Source organism: Mustela erminea, chromosome 19 (genome assembly GCF_009829155.1).
Source record: "Mustela erminea isolate mMusErm1 chromosome 19, mMusErm1.Pri, whole genome shotgun sequence".
Lineage (NCBI taxonomy): Eukaryota > Metazoa > Chordata > Mammalia > Carnivora > Mustelidae > Mustela > Mustela erminea.
The window spans coordinates 59,526,419-59,548,737 of record NC_045632.1 but is presented as its reverse complement, the minus strand read 5'-3'; the positions used below and the strand labels follow the sequence as shown (position 1 = coordinate 59,548,737).

Genomic DNA, 22,319 nt, shown 5'->3' with positions numbered 1-22,319 from the left:
TCTTTCGCCGGCGAGGACTGAGGCGCAGAGTCGTGTGATGCCGGGGCCGCAGGCAGGGGCCGTGTGCGTGGGACTAGAAGTGGGGTCTGCGTGGTCGTGGCTTCCTTCCATCCATCTACCTCCATTCCCCCTCCTCCACCCGTCCGTCCGTCCGTCCGTCCCTCCACTCAGCCCTCTACCTTCCTGCCCCGCCCACCCACCTGCCCTCCGGTCGAACAGTCCCCCAGAGCCTGGTGAGAGCCTGGTGTGGGGCGCCAGGAGCAGAACGTGCCGGCCTGATCTCCCAGGCTGACGAGAGACCACCAGCGAAGGCTGGAGGCAGAACGTGCTGGAGACACAGGCTGAGCCGAGCACGCGGCGGGGTGGGACGGGGGCTGTGGGGACAGCTCCTGGTGGCCGCCAGCCCTCTTCCTCGGGTGGCCCTTGGGCTCAGGGATGGAGCCAGCTGGGAGGGCGGGTCTGGTGTCCACGGCGGTCCTGGCCGCACAAGGAGAGCCTTCTCCTACCCACCGCTCAGCTCAGGTCTTCCCCGTGCGGCGGGGGGTGTCCCGTGGTCCCCAAGACCAGGCAGTTCTTCCTCCTGGGCCTCCAGGGGGCCGGTCTGAGTGGACCCTTTGCGCCCACAGCCGCTCCCAGACCCTCTCCTCCAGCTGCAGGCAGAGAGGCTGAGGCGTGGGGGAGGGATCAGGGACCCAGAGAGCCAGCGGCAGGCCGTCCGCCTCAGAGCACCCCGCACCGCCCTCCTCGCTGCTCCGGCGCTCGGGCCAAGCCTGACCGTCTGCCTCCTCAGGCGCCGGCTGCCCAGTGGACAACAGGGGCCTACCCGGGCTGGACCCGGCTCTGCGCGTGCCCGCTCCGTGCAGCAGCTGGACGTGCCCCCAAGGACAGGCCTACCCGGAGCTGTGGACGTGGCCTTATTTGGAAAAAGGTCTTAGCCGATGGGATCAAACTGGGGACAGTCCAGGTGACGCCCTCCGGCTTACCCAGCGTCCTGAGTCTAGCCACGCGTGTCCTGACTGGGCAGAGGGGCAGAGGGGCAGGGGGCAGAGGCGGGTGGTCCTGCGAGGAGACTGGACTCTGCTGGGCAGTGCCCCCCAGTGCCCAGCCTCAGGGCTTCCCGCACGAGGGCCGCTCCGAGCCGGTGGGGCCCCTCATGCCCGGCGGCACTGCCATCTCCAGCTGCCGGATGAGTGAGGCCCGCGCGAGGGCGCTCTGGGCCGATCCCCGCGTGAGGACGCGTGGCCCCGCACGGCCCAGCCGGCTCGTTCCAACCACTCTGGAAAGGCCTTCTCCTCAGCGGACCTGCCGCCCTCCTGCACCCACGACCCCTGCTGCCAGCTCTGTGATGTCACGGTGGCCTCATGGCTGCAGTGGGTAAGCCCTGGGGGGACTACTGGACAGACAGATGGGTCGAGCCACTGTGGGCCAGGCTCAGCGTGAGAGTTTGCTCATTCATTCATTTGCTCCTTTGTTCATTAATTTTTCCATCCATCCATCCACCCGTCCATCTGTCCATCCGTCCATCCATCCACCCGTCCATCTGTCCGTCCGTCCATCCACCCACCCATCCATCTGTCCATCCGTCCATCCATCCACTGTCCATCTGTCCGTCCGTCCATCCATCCACCCGTCCATCTGTCCGTCCATCCATCCATCCATCACCTGTCCATCTGTCCGTCCATCCGTCCATCCATCCACCCGTCCATCTGTCTGTCCGTCCATCCACCCACCCGTCCATCTGTCCGTCCATCCATCACCCGTCCATCTGTCCGTCCATCCATCCATCCACCCGTCCATCTGTCTGTCCATCCATCCACCCACCCGTCCATCTGTCTGTCCGTCCATCCATCCACCCGTCCATCTGTCCATCCATCCACCCGTCCATCTGTCCGTCCGTCCATCCATCCACCCGTCCATCTGTCCGTCCATCCGTCCATCCATCCACCCGTCCATCTGTCCGTCCGTCTGTCCATCCATCCACCCGTCTGTCCATCCATCCACCCAACTATTCTGAATATTTCTGGGGTACATGACTGCATATCTCAGAGGCGCTGGGTTTCTGACCCTGGGAAGTGGAAGCTACCGCTCGACCAGGGAGGGACCTGCCCAAGGTCACAGAGCAAGCTGGTGGACGACTCACTCTGGACCTGACCCCTGCCAGGTGGTCACTCGCTCTGTGTACTTCTGGGGGTGCACTCGCTCTGTGTACTTCTGGGGTTCCCACCCCCACAGTCTCGTGTGTGTGGGGTTAGGGGGACAGGAGAGCCACCCCCATCCCACTCCCATCGGCAAGTAGCTCCGGGGCTAAGGAAGTCAGCAAGGAAGGGCCGCCCCACTGTCGGAGCCCTTCTGTGAACAGCTCCGGCACACCGCCTGGCGGCCGATCGGACGATCTGGGCTGGGAGGTGCCGGGGGAGACAAGCGGGACCCATCCGCTGAGCTCGATAAGGGGCTTGCTGAAACGTTAGCAAAAATATTTAGACAATAAATGAAGTATCGGAAAGGCGCGCGTATCTTTAAGAAATCAATCATCGTGTACGGTGTGTCTGGACACTCGGCGCCGACGCGCAGATAGCGCCTGCTGGGGAGATAAGGGTTAATCAAGGGTTTAGTTCTGTGGAGATAAAGCTGCGGGACGAGCAGGCGAGGCTCCTTCCTCCCTCCGCTCCTCGGCCAGAGCCTCAAAGCCCACGGCTTCCCTGGCACTGGCCTCTCCCTCCCCGTGGACATCATCTCCCCGCCGGGGGGGCGCCTCCAACCTTGTGCCAAGTCCCCCGGGCTGACCTGCACCCCGGGCCCAAGGAGGACAAAGCCCTCAGAGAGGAGGGCGGGGTGGGGACGTGGCCAAGACCCTGGGGCCGGGTCAGCCCTGTCCTTGCGGGGCCGCGGCGGTCTCAGCGCAGAGCCCCCGTCTGCTGCTTGATTCTGGCACCGTCACCGAGTCACTCAGCCTGCTGGACGCTCGGCTTCCTCCTCTGTGTGGTGGGGAGCAGTGGACACGGCGCCGGCAGAGAAGGCCGGGGCCGTGCACGAGGAGGGCGCCCTCGGTGTGTGCAGGGAGCGACACCTGCCTGTCCCAGAGCCGGGAGCAGGGGAGAGGGGCAGGCCACACACAGGCGCACCCCTTTATCTCGTCAGTGCTTCCGAGAACTCAGACGGGGAGCTCTCAGCCCACACATTCCTCCTCCTAGCCGTGGACGGCCCCTCAACAGCCCACCCTCTGAAAAGTCAACTCCTGCTTACATGCCTCCAGTGATGGGGAGCTCACTGCTTCAAGAGGCTGCTCGGAACACCAGAGTCTCCGTTCTCTCTGCGGAGCCAAAGTCTGCCTTGTGGTCACCGCGGATTTTTCCCTGCTTGGGCCATGGGACAGGAGGGCCAGCCGTCCTGTGCGCTGGTGGTAAGCACGGTGCAGGCACTGTCTCATCTACCTGCCCTGGGAGGCGGGCGTGCCATCAGCTCCCCTCTTGGCAGACAAGAGCTGCAGCTCTGCCACCCTGTCCTCCGCAGGGACGTTGGAGGGTCTGCAGGCTCAGGCCCCACGGACCCTTCAGGGCTCCCTTGTGTCCCCACTGCAGCCCCACAGGCTCAAGAGCAGAAGCTCAAGGAGCTCAGGACCCTGCCCGGGAGTGGAACAGCCACAGTGAGGAGGCCGCGGGGCCGGACCCTGTGCCGCGGGGCCGGCCTGCTCCCGGGGTGGGAGCCCTCGGTCCTGCCAGCCTCCGACCGCACGGCCAAGGCAAGCACGCGGTCCCCCGCCCCGGTGCTCCGCCACGATGGGCGGCGTGGGTGGCCCCGGGGGGGCCTCGGCCAGGCTGCACGTCTAGATCCTAGGAGACTGCCTGGATCTCTGGAGCCAGGCCCCAGCCCAGAGACTCTGATGCACATGGGCACTATGGACGGTGGTCCGAGGGCCTGCAGCTGGGCACTCCCCTGGCAGCTCCCCACCAGCCCCGTGGATACCACTGCAGGCCGAGTCCCCGCACCCTGGTTTCTGCAGCTGAGAAACGGGGCTTCTGTTGGACTGCAGCTAGACGGAGCAGCTCGGGCAGCACCCGGTCTCTCTGCGTGGGGGAACCCTGCCCTGCAGCCCTGCCACTGCCCGAAACCACACGGAGGCTGACCAGAGGCCCACACCTGGGGCCTGAGGACCAGGAGGCCCGGCACTGAGGGGCACCCAGCAGCCAGGTTGCACCTGGGTCAAGTCGCACTGGAATGCGACATCGGGAATCAGAAATGGCCCAGGCTGTGGCTGCCCGTCTGGGGCGCCTGAGCCCGGGCTTGAGGGGACCCACCCGGGGGCCTCCTGGCCTTTCAAGCGAGGGGCCGCAGGGCGAGGAGAGGTTCCTGGAATACGCGTCACGTCCAGCCCCTCCTGGTTCTGGTTCTACTGCACACTGCGCTTTGGGCCACCGTTTCCCAGACACCAGTGCCCTGTCTTCACCAGAGTGTATTTTAGAAGGAGCTTTTGTACCTGTGCGAGAGGACGCAGACCGACTTCCGTAAGAAAGCACTAACCCCGAAGCGAGGGACCCTCTTGCGGAAGCGATCGTGGGAGGGCGCCGCCCGGGTGGGCTTCTTAGTGACACAGGCAGGTCGTAAGTGCTGAGGACGTGGAGACCCTGGGGCACCAGAAGGAACCCCAGGGACGAACTGAACCTCAGTGTCTCTGCTGCCGCGGTCCCCAAGCTCCCAGAAAACCACCTCGCTCGTCCCTGCCCACGAAGGCCTGGGATCCATCCCACACTGGGATCCTTGTCGCCTCCCTACTCCAAACACACGTCTCTTTCTCTGTCTTGCCAACTTCTACTCATTCATTAAGGGCCTCCTCCAAGAAGCCCTACTCATTCCTGTGTCACCTCCTCCAGGAAGCCTTCTTTGTGCTCCCAGGCAGTCCCCTCCTTCCTACCCTCCCAGTCCCAACACCTCAGGCCCATAGAGGGGCAGGCACTCCGGGGCCAGAGTGTAACCAGGGCTGGGCTCTCACAGCTGAGGGGGGTCCGTGCCCCGGGCAGGCCTCTGCCCAGGCTGCTGCCCTGCAGCCGGACGGTGGGTGGCTGGGGTTGGGGCTCCTTACCGGTTCCAGCGGCCCGGGCGATGAGACCTTGCTGTGCACGTTCCCACGGAAGGGGCCCCAGGACAGGCCCTCGGCGAGGTTGTGCCGAGCCCTCACGCGGCTCTGCCCGTCCTTCTGCAGTAGCTCCAGCTCGTCTGTGGGGAGAGGCACCGGGGAGTGAGGCGTGCCTGCCGCGGTGACCACCCAGCCCCGCCGACGGCCCCGCGCACTCCAGCTCTGCAGCCCCAAGCCCACCGGAAGCAGCTGCCGGGACTGGGGCACCCCAGCGGGCCTGTGGCCCTGGGAGCAGGGCCGACCCTGCAGCAAGCCCTTGTCTGGGGGCCGCAGGGGATGGGACGGGGTGCCCGCAGCCGGATCTGAGCCGGGGGGACCACGGCTGCTGCGTTAGGACGTGTGTCTCCAGCACATGGGGGGTGCACAGTGGAGGGTGCCAACATCGGTGAGGCTGGCCTCTTGGTCCCCCCTCCGCACAGTCCTCCCAGCCCCTCCCCACTGGCCTGAGCCCCCCCAGACTCACAGAGCAAGCCTGTGACGGCAGCTGGGAAAATGCTCCCCGAGACTTCCTGCCCAATCGGGCCGCATGAGGCCTGATGTGTTCACCCGCCAACAAGCTTAGCACAGCTCGCAGAGCAGAAACCAAGTCAAAGAGCCACGCACCACCCCAGGGCCCTGGGCAAAGCAGAGTCTGCCCCTGGGGGGCCCTGATGTTGGCTCCGTTCACTCCCTGCAGATGGGCAGGGACAGGGACCCAGAATACTGCTGCCGGGACCACCACTCACTTTCTAGAAAGGCCTGGGCCCTGAGTCTTGCTGCCTCACTGCAAGGCCTCTCCTCGATGAGGGTCTGAGACACTTGGGGGCCGTGACCGCCTGTGCCGTGCAGGGAGGGGCTGCAAATCCTCCGGGCGCCAAGTGCTCCTGTGGCCCGGCAGGGGCCCCGGGGCACGGGTAGGAGAGCCAACACCGGGCATGGCTGCATTTCCACAGACAGACGGGCCTCCGCTGGGAGTCCCTGAGACCATCATTCTCCCCAGGGCGAGACTTGGAGTGGGACAGGGTCTGGAGTCAGGCTCCCCGCACGGTCCACAGGACCATCTACGGGGGCTGCACGCTGGTGCCTGGAAGATCCATGTGCCTAGAACTAGTGAACGCGCCCTTATTTGGAAAAAGGGTCTTTGTAGACGTGATTGAGTTAGGAGGCTGAGAGAAGACCCTCCTGGCTTAACGGACGGGACCCTAAACCCAGGGACGGGCGTCCCTGCAAGAGACCCAGAGAAGAGACCCAGAAGGCAGAGACCAGCGCGGCGGGGTCGGGGGGAGCCGGACCCAGGCCCTGGAGCTGGGGGGGGCAGGAGGGACCCTCCTCCCCCACTGCCCCAGGAGCCTCCAGAGGGACACAGCCCTAGCCCAGCCCTGGGAGGGAATAGATTTTTGAGGTGTTAGGCCCCAAGGTTGTGTGCGTTTGTTGGGGCAGGCCTGGGGATTCTTTGAACTGCCTAAGCCTCTGTGTCCTCCTGGGACGAGGGGACAGGCAGTCATGCCCTCAGAGGGCAGTCCCTTCCCTGATCCCACACCCTCTGCCCAGGAAGGCCGGGCTACCTTGTACCTCGGGTGCCACCCGGGCTGCCTGGGCCCACGGAGGCCTCACGTGGCCTGGCCTGGTCCCCAAGCAAGCGCTGTGGCGGCGGCCCCACTTCCTGGAGCCCCGATCGGGCAGGCTGTGGCCTTAATGGGCCCGATTATCAGATAACTGCCGGCCTAATGGCAGAGATAAGGTGTAAATACGCCAGGAGGCCCAGCTAAAACGTTCTAACTGGGTCCTTGTCTTCCCTGGGGCAGATAAGATGGCAGGGACCAGAACGAGGCTGGGGAGGCCCGCGCCCCATTATCAGCCCCCTGGAGAAGGGGCAGAGACTGGCTCTGTCACTTTGCAGCTCGCCCACCAGGGTCCACGTCCCTCGCCAGTCCACCCAGGACACCTGGGCCCCAGCCCAGGGCGTTGCCCATAGGCCACCCCTCTCTGGCCCTGCAGGGCCTCATCCTCAGGGACAGGAGTGTGACCCAGCCGGCACAGTCGCCCACCCCTACTCCAGCCAATTAAGTCCGCCTTCTCCCTATGCCCCTTACAGGTGAGGACTGAGGCCCCAAGAGGTCACGCAGCTGGTAGGGGCTGTCAGAATCTAAACCCGGGCCTCCTGGCTCTAGCTGAACCAGGGCCCTGGGTATATGTGGGTCTCTGGTTCCCTACCTGGCTGGCCCTCGGGGGACCAGCATACGTGAAGGAGGGGATGAGGAGGAGAAGGCTGCCTAGAGACGAGCTTGCGGGGGACTCGTTTGTCTGTCCACCCGTCTGTCAAGCTGTCCGAGGCTGGTGGGGAGCCCACGATGGGCTGAGCCTGTGCGCCGCACCCCTGCCCCCTGTCCGAGGCTGGTGGGGAGCCCACGATGGGCTGAGCCTGTGCGCCGCACCCCCGCTCCCCAGCTGCTGACGGGGGGTCACGGGGGAACCGCCCTCATGCTGCGGCCAGCTCCTCTGCAGGCACCCAGAAACCTCGAAGCAACCAGGGGTTGGCTTGCCCTTGGACCTTTGAGCAGGGCTGGCCGTACGCCTTTCTGGACGGCATGTCACCTGCTGGGACCACATGAGACAGGGCGGTGACCGGGAGCCCCTCCGTTCCCATCTCATTCTCCACCAGCGCCCCGGTGTCCCGGAAGGAGCCCGTTCCCGGCCTCGCTGGGCATGGAGCCCCCATCGGGCGATGACACCTTCTACCTGAGGCAGGGGCCCACCTTCTCGTGGGAGGAGCCGCTGAGAATCCAGCGTGTGGGGGGCTGGCCCGGGGGTCCCCGGGGGCAGAGGAGGGGGGGGCAGCCCCGGCTTCCCAGGTTTTCCGTCTTGGGGCCCTGGCCTCATGCTGATGGAGGGAAGGAGCCAAGCCAGCGAGCCTCCCCCCACCCCTGTGGGCGCCCACAGCCAACAGCCCTGCTCCCTAATCGGAACCCCAGGGCTGGCCAGCCGAGCCTCCCAGATAACAGCGTGGCTGGCGCTTCCCATGGCGGCCACTCCATCTTCTGGGTATCGTGCCCTGCCAGAGGGAGGGCTGGTTCCCGATAAAGGCTGCCATTCTGCAGGCCTCCGGGCAGAGCCCGGCACTCAGGCCTGGCGGGGGGCTGCGCGAGGCCAGGGAGAGGGGAGGAGGCCAGGAAGCCAAGGAACTTGGGCTGGGGATAGGGCCATGCTCCCACAAAAACCCACCTTCCTGCTTCAGGGAGGCGGGTTCTGAGGGGCTGTGCATTAGGGAGGGTGGCCCCTTGGGTGCATGAAGGGCGATGGTAGGTACCTCGCTGGGTGAGGGGAACACGGCTGGATCTCAGCCCCAGCTCACCTAGAGCCCCTGTCACAGTGTACAACCCAGGCAACTGTACATGGTGGCCCTGGCAACGTTCAACATCCACCTACTCAGATAACCTGTTTCTAGCAAACAGTTCCTGTCTAACCTCTTGCGTAGTGGAAAGACGGTCAGGCAGTATTTGAGCCCAGTTAGCACCTACCAGAGACCCTCTCATACCCAGAAGCAAAACTGCATCAGGAAAGTGGGGGTGGGTGGGACCACCAGGGCCACCCACTCCTGGCGGGCTGGGAACCTCAGCTGAAGGCCAAGAATGAATGAGTGTAGATGAGTGAGGGCAAGGGGCGAAGGGGTGGGGGTACTGACAGGCAGGAAGACAGGTTTAAACCGCCTCTGATAGCCAGCGGACCTGTGGTGGCCGGAGGGCCAGCTCCCCACCACACAGAGGCCTGGGGCCACGAGCACCCTAGCCACACTGCAGGCTCTCTGGACTTGGGACTCAGTGCTCACTCAGTCCCAAAGCCCCGCATGGGCACAGGCACGAGGGAGACACGGCCTCTGTCCTCTGCCTCTCCTAGGAGACCTGGGCAGTGGCCGCCAGGAGGGCGGGACAGCTGGGGGGCTTCCAGGTGGAGGTGTCCTTCTCCCTGACACCCTCCTGTGGCTCCTGTCTGCTCTCTCTTCCCAGCTCCGGGCTGGTCCTGGCCTCCATCCCCACAGGGGGTCATAGGGGTGATGCCATGCGCCCCGAGAACACGTGATCCCGACACAATTCCCAGCCCCCGCATATCAAGCCTTAGCCTCGTGTCTCGCACAGCCACACTGAAGCTCTTCCCCCAGTGTACAGAGGGGGAAACCCAGGCTTGGAGGGGTTGAGCTACCAGCCTAAGACCCGCGATGGAGAGGGGAGACGTGAGCCCCAGCCCCAGCCCCGCTCACTGCCAGGCCCCGACGCCCTTCTCGGGGCTGATGCAGAAGGCCGCAGAAAGACAGGGACGCCCCTGGAGGGGAGGTAGGCACCTGCGGCAGGCTGGCGACTCCGGCTCTGTCCAGGCCCCCGTGGAGGTCAGGCTATCACTACCGATGCCACATCAGGACCAAGACCAAGACCAATTTATCCCGGCAAAAAACCTCACACATGTGATTTCCAGAACAAACACATTGCGCAGGATTCAGTTTTGCCCCTAAGCATCTGTGATGAGCCGAGGCCAGGGTTCAGGCATAATTATAGGATTGAAAAGTCAGCTTAGGTGGGGCGCCTGAGTGGCTCAGTGGGTTAAAGCCGCTACCTTCAGCTCAGGTCATGATCTCGGGGTCCTCGGATCGAGTCCCGCATCGGGCTCTCTGCTCAGCGGGGAGCCTGCTTCCTCCTCTCTCTCTCTCTGCCTGCCTACTTGTGACCTTTCTCTGTCAAATAAATAAATACAAAATCTTAAAAAAGTAGTCACCTTAGGTTCCAGAGCCCTCTGGCAGCACCCCAGAGGAGGCAGGAACGAGTGCTCCCACTTCTGGGGCCCCGATGGGAGGGGGTAGCCGGGTAAGAGACCTGGGGTCTGGAATCAGCAGGCCGGGGCTGGGTCCCGCCTCTGCCCAGCCCCTCTGGCCTCAGTTTACCTGCTGGGCCGGCGGCGGGGAGGGTGAAGGCGAGTGTGTTTGCCGGGGAGGCCAGCACAGCTCTCCCTCCCTGGGCCGTCCCGGGTCGTGGGGCCCAGCCCAGGGTGGCCCTTGAGCCACGGCCCCTGGCCAAGAGCCCTCGGGGCCACAGTGTGCACAGGGAGCCCGCCGGTCTGCAGAGGCAGCCTGGAGAGCTTGGGGTCCCACGGCAGGGATGCAATCACTGCCACAATGGTCAGGTCTGGGGTTCCGACCCTGAGCCCTCGGTCCCCTGCCTTCACCCCCAAGGCTGTCTTGTGGCTCTGACTGGGGGAAGCCCTGGGTTCTGCAGGAGCGCCTGAGCTGGGGGCTGCCTCTGCACCTGGCAGGTGGGCTGCTCCTTCCAGGGCTCATGGCGGGTGGTTTCCGGAGCAGACAGCAGGTCCGCAGGCCCTGCAGCCCGCGGCCTGTGCGGGCGCTCTGGGGTCCCAGGGTAGCCGCCAGCCCTCACTCATCTAACCGGCCCATCGCCTGGCCCCACCCTGTGGCTCCCATGGGCCAGCTGGCCCCCGCCTTGTCGGGAGCGGCCCTATCTCAAGGATCATGCTGTTTGCCTTTGATAAAAGTCAGAAAAGAAGGGGGAGAGAGGAAAAGAGGGAGGGGGAAGAAAGCCCTAGGCCGAGCCGGCCCCACCCTGCAGGCTTCTAGAAGCCTCCGTGGCACTCACCCAGAGTGGGCAAGGCTAGGAGGCTGTGTGTGTTTCCAAATGTCCTGTATGAGCACGGAAGTGAGGCCCAGAGAGGGTGAGCCACTCGCTCGCGGCCAGAGGGCACAGCATGGCCAGCAGGGGTGAGGGGCGGCGTGGGGGGCACCCGCTGTCCCACAGTGAGGGGCCAGGCAGACCCTTCCCTCACGCGCTCGGCCACGCCCCCTGCAGGTGCAGACCGCACTGGCCCCGACCAGCAGTACAAGCCCCGTGTTCCTGAGGGTAGCATGACTTGCCCAAGGTCACTGGCCGTCGAGTCCAGCACTTTCCCTGCCCCCAACATAGTCCTCCTGACTGGGGAACCATGAGCTTGGTGGCAGGCGAGGTCCTAGGACAGAGAGAGACCACTGCTGCCTAAGGGCTGCCGGTCCTTCTGGAACTGCGCTGCCTAGAGGAGGAGGGGGACGACGGATCCCTGCGAGCCCAGCCGGCGGGGAGGACGCAGGGTCTGTGCCGCCCCGGAAGCTCTTGAACCTGGGCCTGTGTCCCAGGACACACATGGCCCAGCTGCAAGGGCCCCCTCCCTCCCTGCCCTTGCTTTCTGCTGATGGGACATGGGGAGAACAGCCCCGCCTCTCCGATCAGCGCAAGGTGAGGGGACGCACCGGAGGGGGGCAGGAAGGACAGGGACACGTGGCGGGTGCACGGTGAGCGTCCTGCCAGGCCACGGCGGTCCCCACGGGACGCTGGCCAGACTCTCGACCGCTCTGGGCACGGGGCGTCCCGCTCCTAGAACAGACCACACCAGAGCCCACTCTTGGAGGTAAGGGGGCTTCCTGCGGGCTCAGGTACATACAGCACCACAGGACCCCATTCCTCCCCCCGAGGCCTCGGCGCTCGGCCACAGCGGCCACTTCCTCCAGCTGTGCCCCTGGGTCCCAACGGCCTTGGCCGGAAGGGAGATTTGGGACCCACACATGGCGGGCAGAGCCCGGTCACATGGATACCGCCAACGGGGGCCACCTCCTGGACAGTCACCCTGAGGTGCGCGGAGAACCCAGCCAGGTGGGTGGGCGCCCCCTGAAGTTTGGGAAGGGCAGGCCTGTGGCCAGGGAGCCCGCCGGTGGGGATGGGAGTGCGGATTCTGTGCGGACGCCGCCTTCCCAGGGTCCAGCTGGAGGGGCGGCAAGTTCCCATCAGCTTTTGGGAATATCTTCACCTGCTGGGCCCACCCTGGCGGCACCCGTTTTTGCTTCCTATGCAGACAGGGCAGCAAGGCCAGAGCAGGGGGCCTGGGGACAGGCTGAGCGGGAGTCCCTTGCACTGGGCATGAGGAAGGCATGGGGCCGTGTGCTGGTGGGTCAGCAAGGTCCAAGTGCAGGGGGCAGGGAGGGGCTGTCAGTGCCTGCAAAGGAGGCCTGACCTGCTGCTGCCTCTCCCATGGGCCTCCCCAGGCCTGGGGCAGTGGCAGGACTCCCACCGGGGAGCCGACAGGCCCGGGGAGGTCCTGCTACCTCCTACCTTGCAGGGCAGCGGGAGTACAAGTATGCCCACACAGCCTGGGCCCCCAGCTAGCCAGCATGTCCCCTGGACCAAGCCATACCTGAAGGCCACATCAGGAGAAAATGGGCAGAGCCTGATCCCAGCCCTCCCTATCACCAGGGGCCCCAGCCCCTTTGGGCAGAGCCCGGCCCATCTCAGGCCCAGGCGCCCCTCTGTGAATAGTGAGGATGAAGGGTTGCAGGGACATGGCTGAAAGAGATTTTTGGCAAAAACGGGATCGTCTGCGGTCCCAGAGCCCAGGCGGTTCTGACGCCTACTCGAGCAGCACAACCCCACCCCCGCGAATCTGGCCCATCGCTGGCAGGGGCAGGACAGGATCCCAATGCCCAGGTTGTGCGCGCAGGCAGCGAGCCCACGGCACCTGCTGTGGCCACGAGAGAGGGAGTCATGGGGCAGGGCCGCCCCAGGAAGCAAGATGGCGGGGGCAGGGGGACACGGACACACATGCGGTCACCGGCTCAAGGGCCAAGTCCCTTGAGGTCTCAGGGCTTGAGCACCTGCCTCTCAGGAACCTGGGGTGAGGGTTTCCACCCTGCCTCTGGCCCGGGCAACCCCCCAGAGCTCCGCTGGGAGGCCCAGACCCCGTGACCTGAGGACACATAAAAACGAGGCCCACCGGCTGTCAACTTTGAGAAACCGTATTCACCCACAATCTGGGACTTCCAACCCCGTGCCGTGGCCGAGGCAGGCTCACTGTCCTGCGGCGTGAGGCCCCCAGAGAGGGAAGGGCTCTCTGGGACAAGAGGTGTTCAAAGGGCTTCAAGCCCAGAACCTTCCTTCCTAAGTAGCTGGGCTTAGGCTAGAGCAGGTGGGTCTCAGAGCTCAGACCCTGTGACCCAGGGAGCCACTCCATGGGGACGCGGCCCACCCGCCAGGAGCCCCCAGCAGCCTGCCCGAGGTGCGCTGTCCACTGGACACGGGCCTCGGCCTAATGTGCCCACTCGCTGGGCGTGGGGCCACGTGCTCTCAGCTCCCTCCTGCCACTGGGTGCTGCTGCCCGTGGTTCCATCCCACCGGGCTGGCCTGAGCCTGGGTGGAGCCGCCAGGCCACACTCCTGGAAACCAGCTGCAGGGGGGTGGCTGGCAGGGCGGCAGGGAGGCTGGCTCTGCTGTAGGCCGGCGGGCACCAGGCACAGCGCCCACCCCAGGGCATGGCTCTGGGCACCCCGGTTGGGACCTCCGTGTGCCCGTCCCCTCGCGCAGGCGTGGGGTGTGGGGCGAGGCCGCTGGCTGTTGGCCTCTCCCTGCCTCCTGCTTCCTGGTACCCTGAGACCCCTGTCCCCAGTGCTGGGGGCTGGACGCTCGCGGTCCATGAACTCAGCCTCTCAGATGGGCTGCCTATTCCTCAGGCCGGGGTCACTGACGGCCGTGTCCTGCAGGCCCTGGCGGTGCCTGGGACCCGGGGGCACCTGTGTCTGGAGGAGGGCTCCGGGGGGCAGAGCCAATGCTGGACACCCAGAGCAGCCGACCAGCCATGAGCCCGGGCACACGCGTGACCCTGGGACTTCCCTCCCCACACCCCTGCCTGTGCTGAGGGGGGGCACCCTTCTACAAGGAGTAGCATGGGGTGTGGGGGGGCAGGCCAGGAGGGGCAGGGCTGGGCCTGGGTCACAGGGAGCTGCCCTTGGACCACTGTGGGTCTGCACCACAGGCCGGCAGGGGTTAGAACAGGAGCCGCGGCCCTGGCTCTGTGCGCCCCCCCCCCGCCCCGCCCCACCCACCAGCTGGTGCCTGGGAACTTCTCTTCCTATCGCTGGAACATCACTGGAAATTATTGATTTTTTTGACACAGAACAACAGCCCATCTTTATCGGGCTGAACCCTGGCCCCAGCTAATGGCGGAGCTGAGGCCTCCTGGGAATCGCCAGCAGTGGGGGTGGGGCTCGTGGAGGCCCTTCACCGCTTGGGGGGCAGCAGCCCTGAGGGCAGGGGGGGTTTGTGGGGCTGGGGGCAGAGCCATGGGGACCAGGACATAGGTCGCTGGAAGGGACCCTGTGGGCAGCTAAAAGTCAGGTCTGGGGAGCAGGTTGTGGTGGGGGCGGCCTTCAACTCTGATCAGCCCGTCTGAATCCCCAACCCAGAGCTTCCTGGGGGTGGGGTTGTGCTTTCAGACACTAGACCCCCCGGAAAAAGCCAAGAACAGCTCGCCTGGCAAGAGGAGACAGGGGGTGAGAGGTGGGGCCCGAGACTCCTTGGGGGTCTACGTGCCAGGCCCATGATGCTGCCAGGCTCCCCCCCCAGCCCCACGGAGCCCAAGAACACTGCCTTCCTGGCACCTCTGAGTGTGAGAGCCCGTGGTTCCTCTAGCCTTCTTGAAAAGCCAACTGCCGTGGGTCTAGGGGCCTCAGTCTTCCCAGCTGTGAAGTGGGGAGAGGGAGTCCCATCCGCTCCTGGGAGACCCTGAGGCTTGGGAGCTGGGGTGGGGGTCCGTGGCCCTCCCCGGCCCTGCCTTGTCCCGGCGGCAGGCTGGAAGCAGGATGTGTGATAAGGGAAAGAAAATGTCTCCTGTGCAAACAGCCTCTCTGGCTCCTATCGGCCTTCTGGCCCCTGCCCCGTTTTTCCAGGGGCCGACGCACTGAGGGCCCTTCCTTCCCATCCGGCCTCCAACTCACCACCTCCTGGCCTCTGGCCTGGCCAGCCCACCCTGCTGCTCCCTGTCTGGGCTGGGGTGTGGCCAGGGGTCCAGGCCCAGTCTTCGCTCTGTAAATGGAAGGGTCAGGGCAGACGCCGAGTGGTCGCGAGGGTGGAGGGGTGACCCTGGGTAGTGACCCCAGCTTGGCAGGTACCCGCCTTCACCTAGGGTGGGGGGCAGCCACGGGCACCGAGGTCACCTGACGTCATGGAGAACAGGACACTGCCAGCGCCTAGGGCCCAGTGAGCCCCTTAGGGCTTGCAAAGATCCTTCCAGAAATGCCAGTGGTCCCCAGGCACCTGTTGATCCCTTCTGAGCCTGGCGTCTCTCCTCTGCCCACCCACAGAGGCGGCGCTCCCACACGGGGGTGGTGGGGGAGGCTAGGGCCCCCGGAGAGACCTGGGCCTACACGGGGCGCTGAACCTGCAGACACCTGCTTTCCCGGTGCTGAGCCGCCCGGGCCTCAATCCCGCCCCTCCCCCTTCCCTGCCATTGCCATCGGGGTGGTTCTCCCCCTTCCCAGACCAAACCAAGGTCAGGGAGGACCTGGCCACACAGTGAGGGGGGGTGAGAGTTCAAGCCCAGGGGTCCAACCGCATCCAGGGCTCTGCCTTCATGCCCCTCGGGCGGGTGGGGAGCAGTCAAGAACAGGGCTGGGCCCGGGCAGGGGAAGAGCGTGGTGGGCGTAGACAGAAGCCCTTGCCCTCTGCCTGCGGGAGACCCAGTTCCTTCCCCCTCTCCTCTGCTCAGGAACCCTCAGGCTTTCCCCGGGCCCCAAATCAGGTGCCCTGTGCCGTCTGGGTGGAGCCCACCGCGGGGCATCTTAGCCATCGGAGCAGGCTCGCTCCCCCTCCAACCCTCACCCCTAGCTCATCTGTCAGGGCAGTGGCGCCGGGCCTCGGAGACCCAGCAAGGTCCCAGGCCATCGGGGGAGGGGCTGCTCCTGCTCTGGGCCGGGGGGACTGGGAATTCTGCAGCCCCCGCGGAGGCCCAGGGACTGGGGCAGGTGGTAGGCAGGTGCGGGGCCTCCAGGGTTTAGCCCCAGATCTGCTATTGCTGTGGCAAGACCCAGGCGAGTGTGTGCAGGGAGAGACACAGGCCGGCCAAGCGATTAGGAGTCCCTACAGACCTCGCTTCTCTTAGGATCATTTTCCCCTCTTCTAGAGATTTTAGAGGTCAGCAAAATAAATAACGGAGTGAAGAAGTAAGTGGCCCTGTCAGGAGCACAGGACAGACCGATGCCCATCCACGCGGAGGGACTCTGCAGGGGTGAACTCCCAGGAGCCGAACGGCTGAGTCCAGGCGGTGCACAGGGGCAGCTGTGAGGGCCGGATGAGGGCAGACCCAGGTTCGGGAAGCCGAGGCCCTGCGGACCCTGCGCAGACCACGGCCCCCCGAGCACCTGCCAAGGCCACGGCCGGGACCCGGGGCAGCGGGGCCGAGCAGGCTGGCGCGGGGGCGGCAGTCTTCTGTTGTGGGGGCAAAGGCGGGTCCTGGGCCAGGGGGGGGTCCCCGCGACGACACACAAAGGCCCCTGCGATAGCATCACGCTAGCCTCACGCCGCATCTCAGGCCCAGCTCGGCCCTTTCGGGCAGGATATGACCAGCCCTCGAGCCAGTGGCGGCCCCTTTGTCCCATCTCCAGGGACCGATCTTATCGGCCGCGTCCACCGCTGCCCGTAATGGAAAAACACGGTGAGGAAATCAAAAGTTACGAACAGAGATAGAGAAATAATAAATAAATAAATAAAGAGCGACCCACGCTGGCAGCAGGGGCGGGGGCGGGGGTCTCGGCAGACCAAGTGTCGGCCGGAGGGGTGGGCAGGAGGGCTGTGGGTGCTCCCGGTTCCCATCCTGGGTCTGAGATGCCGCTGCACCGCGCCAAGCCTCAGTTTCTCCGGCCGTCAGGTGGGTGTGACCGAGAAGCCCACTCCCTGGGGCTGGGGCAGATCCTACGAGACCTTGGCACATCCCAGCCACACAGCCATGGCCACAACCACGGGGAGGGCCCACACCGGGCCCCGGGGGGGCCGCTGTGCCCTGCAGCCCTCTGGCTGCCCGCGCTGCCCAGGCCCATCCGTGACCCTCCTCCTGCCTCCAGACAGCTCAGAGGCCCTGTCCCCACCCCAGAGGAGCAGCTGAGCCCACAGAAGGGCACAGTGGGCCTGAGGCGCCCAGTGAGAGGGGACAGCTGGAGGCCACCTGTGGGGCCCCGCCAGCCAGGGAGGACAGGAGAGGGACAGGGGAGGCAGACAACGACACCGCAAGGGGACTCCTTCTGGCCACCAAGACACGGGACCAGTGCTGTTCCCGGGAAGGGAGCCCTGCTGGTTTGGGCGAGAGCGATAGCCAGGGTGGCTGCTGGGCGGGAACAGCCCCGTCATCCCGGGTGTCTCCTAGGTGCGTGTCTGTGGCCAACTCCCCGTGGAGGCCACAGGCTTGAGCGTGCTGAGCTGACATGCCCCAGGCCACATGGCCAGGCCGGGGAGAGTCTGGGTTTGGGCCTAGGAGGACAGAGAGTGAGAGTTCTGGAAGGGGTCCCCCAGGCGTGGACAGGGAGACCCCCACCTGTCACTGACATTTGGGAGGGGCTGGCCTGGGTTAGGCAGCCGCTCAGACACAGCCTGGGGCCAGGGGGCGGTCTCGCCTCGGCAGGAAGCCGGGCGGGAGGGCGGAGGAGGAAGCCGGGCTCGATTAGCCTCGGCGGCCGAGATAGGCCACCCCGGCCACAGATAGCCGCTCCCGGAAGGCCGGTGAGGTCAGCGGGCAGCACAGGGCAGGCGGCCAGGCCTGGGCCCCCACCCGCCGTCGGGTGGCCGAAGACTCGGGCCACTGTTCTGTCTACCTGCCCTCCGCCAAGCAGTGTCTGCACCTGGGGAGGGGCTGGGGTAGCCCCTGGGGACTGTGTGTGACACAGGAGAGGGGAGAGCCCCCTGCAGCTGGGGAGGGGCCACTCCCCAGGAGGCAGGGCCGTGGGTGGGCTCAGCCCCCACTCAAGTGCCCAATGAGGCCCTGGGGGGGCCTCAGTTTTCACATCTGTAAAACAGGGAGCACAGCATCTGCCGCCAAACTTCCACCGGCTTCCTCACAGGTCTCCCGTGCACCCCAAGGGGGGAGCCCTGCCCCCCGCCCTTCCTCCCCTGCAGTCCCACCACAGGGCTTTTGCTGGGCTGAGCTCTATGGGGTGGGTTACCCAGTGCGCCTGCAGCCTGCTCCCCGGGCCGTGCGCGGTCTGTGTGCATCCCTGCCCGCCGCCCGCTCCTCTGCATCCCTGGCTCAGCGTCCGAGCCCCTCACTGCTGCCTCCGCCCCACGCTGTAGCCCCAGGAGGGCAGTGGCTGGGCTGTCTGTCCAGGCCCTGTCCCCGGAGTGTCTACTACACGGCAGGTGCACAACGGACAGAGGTACCAACCAGCGAGCCAAGAGGACGAGCCGCGCTGGCAGGACGGTGGTCTCCGGGTCTTGCGAACACCTGCTCCCTCACAGGTGCCGGGCCCTGGGGGACCTGTGGCCCACATGTCTGCTGGGGATGCAATGGAAGACAGAACCAGCCAAGGGCCCATCTGGGTGCGGTAAAGAGCCACTAATCGCCATGAGGGGCTGCCCGGGGTCAAGGGGTCAGCAGCCCAGCCATGGGGGAAGCCACAGCCAGCTCTGTGCCTCGAGTCCCCACCAGAGAGGGACAGACCGGTCTTACCGCAGATGCGCCTCTGCACATGGCCTTTCTGGGGTGCGGTGCGTGGCCTGGCCCCCCGTGCCCGCTGGGTAGTGCAAGAGGGGGCTTCCATGGGGTCCAGGCCAGTCATGGAGGACAGGCCACGGGCTCACGCATAGCCCCCACCCTCAGCCCTGGCCCAGGGGCCCCCCTGTAGGCCCTGCTCACAGAGGTGGGCAGCCCTGAGCTGTGGTGGTGGACGCAGGCCGAGGGTCCCGTGGTCAGTGTGCCCCCAGGGGCCTGGGCTGGCAGAAGCGGCTGACGGCTGAACTCTGTTTCCAAGACAACCATGTATGCGAGGCAGCCCCCTTGCTCTGAGCCTGCCTCCTCCCACCTCACCCCTGCACATACCCTGGCTGCAGGGGGCTCTCCCCTCCCCTGTGCCCTCTGCCCGGGGCAGCGGTGCCCCTCCCTTTTGTGGGCTGGGCACTGTGTGGGCTCGGTGAGGCGTCAACCCCCTTTGTTCCTTGGACACAGGACTGTGTTGCTCCCGTATTACGTGGTCTCTGTCTCCCGGACTCGGACATCAGCTCCCCGGGCGCTGGGAGGCTGCCGGCCCCAGGCAGCATCGAACCTCCACGTGTTTGCGGAGCGAGTCAGCGAGCTCCTTCTCTTCTGACTCCTGGGCCACGGGAACCACGCTCTCTGGGCTCCGCGGCCTGCGGCCTCACAACACACCCCGAGGGATGGAGGGATCACCCCTGGGGTCCCCAGCAGATGCTCAGTAAGCACCTGTGCAGAAGAAACGTGGGCCGACCACAGGGGACACACAGCACCCTGGCCCCGGGCCACCGCCATCTCCTGGAGCCTCCGTCTGCTCGGCTCGGCTCGGGAGGGGTCGAGGGCCGGCGGCGTGGGTCTGGGGGCGCGCGTCCCCCGGGGCCCACGCAGCGTGGACTCCCTTCCTGGGGACGCCCAGAAGACGTGGCTCCTGACCCAGCCACTGGGGCTGGTCTCTGGAGCTGCTGACCCCAGGCTGACCCTTGCCACCCGCCACCCCCTCGCTTGCCCCTCCCCCATCTGTTAATCTAAGACAAACAGGCCTATCGGGCCGCGGTGCCAGGCCCCACGATAATGCAAAATAGCTGAAATGATTTTTCCCACCCACACACACGGGGCCGGTGGGAGGGAACGCGCGGCCAGGCCCTATCGGTCCATCTCCCGGGCTGTCCATCAGGACAGGCTGTCCTGCCTCGCAGACCGACTGCCCGCTGCCCGATAACAAACCTTGAGGTTTGCCTCGAAACTCCGGCAAGGAGATTAGTCAGCCGAGCACGGCCCAGATAGGCAGCCTGACGCCCTTGCTCTCACCCTGGGGGCCAAGATTCCAGCAGGCTCCCCAGGACCCCCAGGGTGGGGGTGAGGCTCCACAGCTGGAACAGGAGGCAGCCATGTCCTCCGGCCCCTCACAGCACCATGTTCTGGGGGAGTCTTCTGACTCATCCGCCGCGTGGCAGAGAGCCAAACACCTCACTTAAAACCCTCCAGTCCCTCATTTTAGAACCAAGACAGAAGAGCCATGTATGGTCCCTACACTGAGCCCAGACCTTGACCCATCAGTGTCCATCCTGATGCTCCAGCCACACCCGGATACTCAAACCTCAGGGCCTTTGCACATGCCTGCTCCGTGTCTGGACTCCCTCACCCCACTCTGGTCGGTCCTTTAGGCCTTGGCTGGGGAGGTTTCTGCTGACCTACAGTGCCATGAGGACATGGCCAGCCTTCCCGTCTCTGCCTCCAGGGCCTGAGATGGGGACAAAAAAGGTAACCCCTGATGCCAGCCGGATTTTGTTTTATAAGCAGTGGTCACCAGGAAAGAGTTCCTGGTTCCAAGGCAGTTGTGGGTAAAAGGGACCCCAGTCCTGGGGCTCTGATCACAAAGCCAGGCCTGGCCACCGAGTGTGCGTCTGACCACCCCTTCCTTCTTCACAGCCACCTGACGTCCCCAGAACTGGTGGGGAGCCACTGGGGGTCTCCCAGGTTCACCTCCCCGCTCCCCACCTGGCAGGTGGCACCTGTGGACAGCCTAGCACTCAGCAGCCGGGCGCCCACTGCCCCAGCCGGGGTGTCTGGACCTTGGCTCCCAGACAGGCAGCTCGAGAGCAGGTTCTCGCCTGCCCCGTGCCAGGCAAGCCGGCGGGGAGGGGACCCCACTCCACGAGGCTGGTTGCAGAGGACGCTCCTGGACCGCCCCTCCAGGGTCCCCACAGCTGTTCCCTTCCTCTGGTTCCCTCACGACCCAGCCAGGCAGGCTGGGGCACGCCAACTGCCATGGGACAGGGGCTCCCATGGGGGCCAGGAGGTGGATGACGGGACCAGGACCCACACTCAAGATGGGACCCTAGAGGCCCTCGGTCCTAACAGGGCTGGCCTGTGGGCCCAACCTGCTTTTCCTTGATGTTAAATGCGGAGACGGGGGGGGGGGGGGTGGGCAGGGGTGGGATGATGGCAGGAGGGCTGGCGGGAGGGAGTAGGGGCCGACCCCTCACAGCAGAGAGCTCCTGGCCAGCTGCCCTCCAGACATGCTTTGGGGACTGCAGATTCCAGCTCTCAGACATTTGCCTATCAGAATTTTAAGCAGCCGGCCCCTCCAGCGGACAAGGTCATTTCGGAGATAAAAACAGAGCCCCCCCCCCCCCACTCCTGGCTCCCATCTTTCCCTCCAAGCCGCCGCCCAGCATCCCCCTTTCCCCGAGCCCCACGGGGGGCCTTCCCCATCGTGGGTTGTAACCCTCCTCTGCAGCCCAGGGACCAGGCGGAGCCTCTCCCCTGCACCCTGCTCAGGCCCGGGCCTCGGCTGCACCCCGGAGCCTTCAGACTCTCCACTTGCTACCTTCTCACCCCGGGAGGCCCATGTGGGGGTCTCCCCGCTCGCCAGGATCTCCTTTCCCCACGCACCCCGTGGCCGACTCGCTGGCGTGGTTCGAGCTCACCGCACAGAGGACACGTCCCTGCACACCAACCCACAAGGGCCAAGAGGGTATTCATGGAACCCCTGGGGTGGGCTCTGTCCTGGCTGTCACCCGCCCGACGTGGGCTGCTGTCCCGCACCTCCGAGGACAGAGGTGACAGTGCTGGCTCAGAGCTGGGTCTCCACTCCTGCCTGGCCCCACCGACTCGAGGGGCAGTGGAGGCTTCTCGTGCCCAGGGCAGGGGAGAGCATCAGGGGATGAGCCCACACCGCGGAGGGCAGCCTCTCTCTGCCTTGGGGCCACAGTGCCTTTCTGGCCTGGCAGTGGCTTCTCCCCACAGACCCCACTGACACTTTCCAGAGGACTGCAGGCTGCCCAGGCGGGCAGAGAACACTGTGGCTGGCCCTCTGCCAGCCGGAGGATGACCTCTCTACAGGCCCCCGGGGAGGCCACCACTCTTGGATCTCCCCAGCCCCAGTGCAGAGATGAGGAAACGGAAGTCCCGAGAGGTCAGGCAAGCAGCCCACAGTCGCTCAGCAAAGCTGGACCCAGTCCTGGCCAGGTGTGCCCGGGGGGCCCCGCTCCTGCCTCTCAGGGCGTCTACAAGGAGCGGCTCCCATGGGACCAGGGACGCTCAGAAGCTAAGCTGCCAGCCGCCCACAGAGCTCACAGCTCCTTCACACGAAGACACACCCTGGAGCAGCCCCCTTTGCCCCCAGGCTGCTTTTGGAGCTCTGGGGTCAGCAGACATTGGGAGGGGGCAGGAATGGGCC

At 65.7% G+C, this 22,319-nt stretch overlaps 1 protein-coding gene across 1 annotated transcript in view; it reads right to left on the bottom strand.

The window, feature by feature from the left end:
• Nucleotides 1-22,319, bottom strand: part of ZFPM1 (zinc finger protein, FOG family member 1) — a 64,934-nt gene that overhangs the window by 12,101 nt on the left and 30,514 nt on the right. Inside the window, exon 4 of the mRNA XM_032324942.1 lies at nt 5,078-5,211. Within this exon, the coding sequence (XP_032180833.1) occupies nt 5,078-5,211 (134 nt within the window). The remainder of the gene's footprint in view (nt 1-5,077; nt 5,212-22,319) is intronic.